General features: G+C 38.1%; 1 protein-coding gene across 1 annotated transcript; it reads left to right on the forward strand.

The window, feature by feature from the left end:
- Positions 1-1,734: 1,734 nt before the first annotated feature.
- LOC124894769 (F-box protein At5g07610-like) lies at positions 1,735-2,460 on the forward strand (the record flags this gene model as incomplete). The annotated part of the gene is made up of 1 exon (XM_047405313.1): positions 1,735-2,460. A coding segment is annotated over exon 1 (726 nt), but the record flags the coding sequence as incomplete, so codon positions are not given.
- Positions 2,461-2,473: the final 13 nt, after the last annotated feature.

Below are 2,473 nucleotides of genomic sequence, written 5' to 3' on the forward strand. Positions count from 1 at the left end.
TCTGAACTCGAATAAGATGCAAATGACCACCCGATTCCCCAAAATACCTCATCTTTGGGTTACATGTTCCCCGAGGCGCATGTGGCAGTTCTATCCTACCAACTTCCTCAGAACTAATGACAAAGTAAACAGAGAAATATACGCCAATCCAGTGAATTGCACCATTCTAAAATACGCTACTGTCAAATCCGTGTCCGGTTGCATCCATACTACCACAATGTCTCCACGAGTCACTCTCTAGCTTATACAAATCCATAGGCGGCGCGCCTAAATTCCCACCCGCTAGATAAGTAACACATAAAGTTTTATAATAGGGTGGTTTTGGATATGATACTCCGTACAGGTAGGCAATACATATCGGAACTTATTTACAGGATTGTAAGCAAAACCTTTTCTACTAGTAGACGTATTAGACCTCTCAGTTAATACTCACATCGTCAGACCATTGCAAGATTGTGTCACCTTGAAATCGATAACCTCAACTACATCACCTCCTATCGTTGTACTTGTTGTAAGTTCGTCCTGGAGAGGGGGGAGGCTACTTGCATTATCAGTAAGCGAAAGAGATTCAAGATTCTGGACCTTCGCAAGCCAATTGTAGAAGTAGATCCCCGTAGGAGGGACAGCATTAGGAAATGCAAGACAACGAGAATGAAGAATCCTGAAAGGCATACTGATAATGATTGAGAACTAAAGTTTGCATACTACACTGAACCTGACGAGAGAACTTGCAGGCAAACGAACTAGAATTTCACATAAAATGTCAGCATTGCTAGCGATGACATCCACCGCTGCAATTACAAGTTTCTTATCCATCCCATTAGACCTGATCGATACAAGCAAGACAAAAAAATTAGTCCTATAACAATGAAAAAAAAAAACATCCTTGTTTTCTTCTCACACTTATAGACATCGATGAATCAAATAAAGAAAAATTCAATAAATCGAAAATGATTACTATCAACACACAATCTTACCTTAATTGGAAATAATGAAAGATTTGTTGATGAATCAAATAAGGCAAAATTGTATAAAACCAGAAAGATTTAGCACTAGAATGTTCTACATAAAAGAAAGGCGCTAGACGGAGTAAAGGCAAGTGAGATAAACAAAGCAGTTTCCCTATGTTTAAACCTTGCCGCGAGAGAGTCTTTCTCCAATAACTTTTACATATGAGACAACAAAAATTATTTTACAAACTCGCGTTGTATCAACTAAATCTATATGCCTTTTAGAATGTTGTGTGCGACAATAATAATGATATGCCTCGTGACCTGCGCCCACCTCACGCATCCGCCTTTTAGAACATTGTGTACAACAATAATAATGATATAGATTTTAGTTGATACAGCGCGAGTTTGTAAAATAATTTTTGTTGTCTCATATATAAAAGTTACTGGAGAAATACTCTCGCGGCAAGGTTTTACACATAGGTCAACTGCTTTGTTTATCTCGCTTGCCTTTACTCCGTCTAGCGCCTTTCTTTTATGTAGAACATTTCTAGTGCTAAATCTTTCCGGTTTTATACAATTTTGCTTTATTTGATTCATCAACAAATCTTTTATCATTTCCAATTAAGGTAAGATTGTGTGTTGATAGTAATCATTTTTGATTTATTAAATTTTCTTTATTTGATTCATCGATGTCTATAAGTGTGCGAAGAAAACAAGGATTTTTTTTCATTGTTATAGGACTAACTTTTTCGTCTTGCTTGTATCGATCAGGTCTATTTGGATGGATAAGAAACTTGTAATTGCAGCGGTGGATGTCATCGCTAGCAATACTGACATTTTGTGTGAAATTCTAGTTCGTTTGCCTGCAAGTTCTCTCATCAGGTTTAGTGCAGTATGCAAGCTTTGGTACTCAATCATTATGAGTATGCCTTTCAGGATTCATCACTCTCGTTGTCTTGCTTTTGCTAATGCTCTCCCTCCTACGGGGATCTACTTCTACAATTGTCTTGCGAAGGTCCAGAATCTTGAATCTCTTTCGCTTACTGATAATGTAAGTAGCCTCCCTCCTCTCCATGACGAACTTACAACAAGTACAACGATAGGAGGTGATGTAGTTGAGGTTATCGATTTCAAGGTTACGCAATCTTGCAATGGTCTGTTTATGTGCATATTAACTGAGAGGTCTAATACGTCTACTAGCAGAAAAGGTCTTGTTTACAATCCTGTAAATAAGTTCCGATATGTATTGCCTACCTGTACGATGTCTGATGAATGGGAGTATTATAATCTGATATCGTATCCAGAACCACCCTATTACAAAGCTTTGTGTGCTACTTATCTAGCTGGTGGTAATTTAGGCGTGTCGTCTATGGGTTTGTATATGCTAGAGGGTGACTCATGGAGACATTGTGGTAGTATGGATGCAACTGGACATGGATTTGACAGTGGCGTATTTTGGAATGGTGCAATTCACTGGATTGGCGTATATTTCTCTGTTTACTTTGTTGTTAGTTCAGAGG

The sequence above is a fragment of the Capsicum annuum genome, unplaced genomic scaffold (genome assembly GCF_002878395.1).
Source record: "Capsicum annuum cultivar UCD-10X-F1 unplaced genomic scaffold, UCD10Xv1.1 ctg77304, whole genome shotgun sequence".
Lineage (NCBI taxonomy): Eukaryota > Viridiplantae > Streptophyta > Magnoliopsida > Solanales > Solanaceae > Capsicum > Capsicum annuum.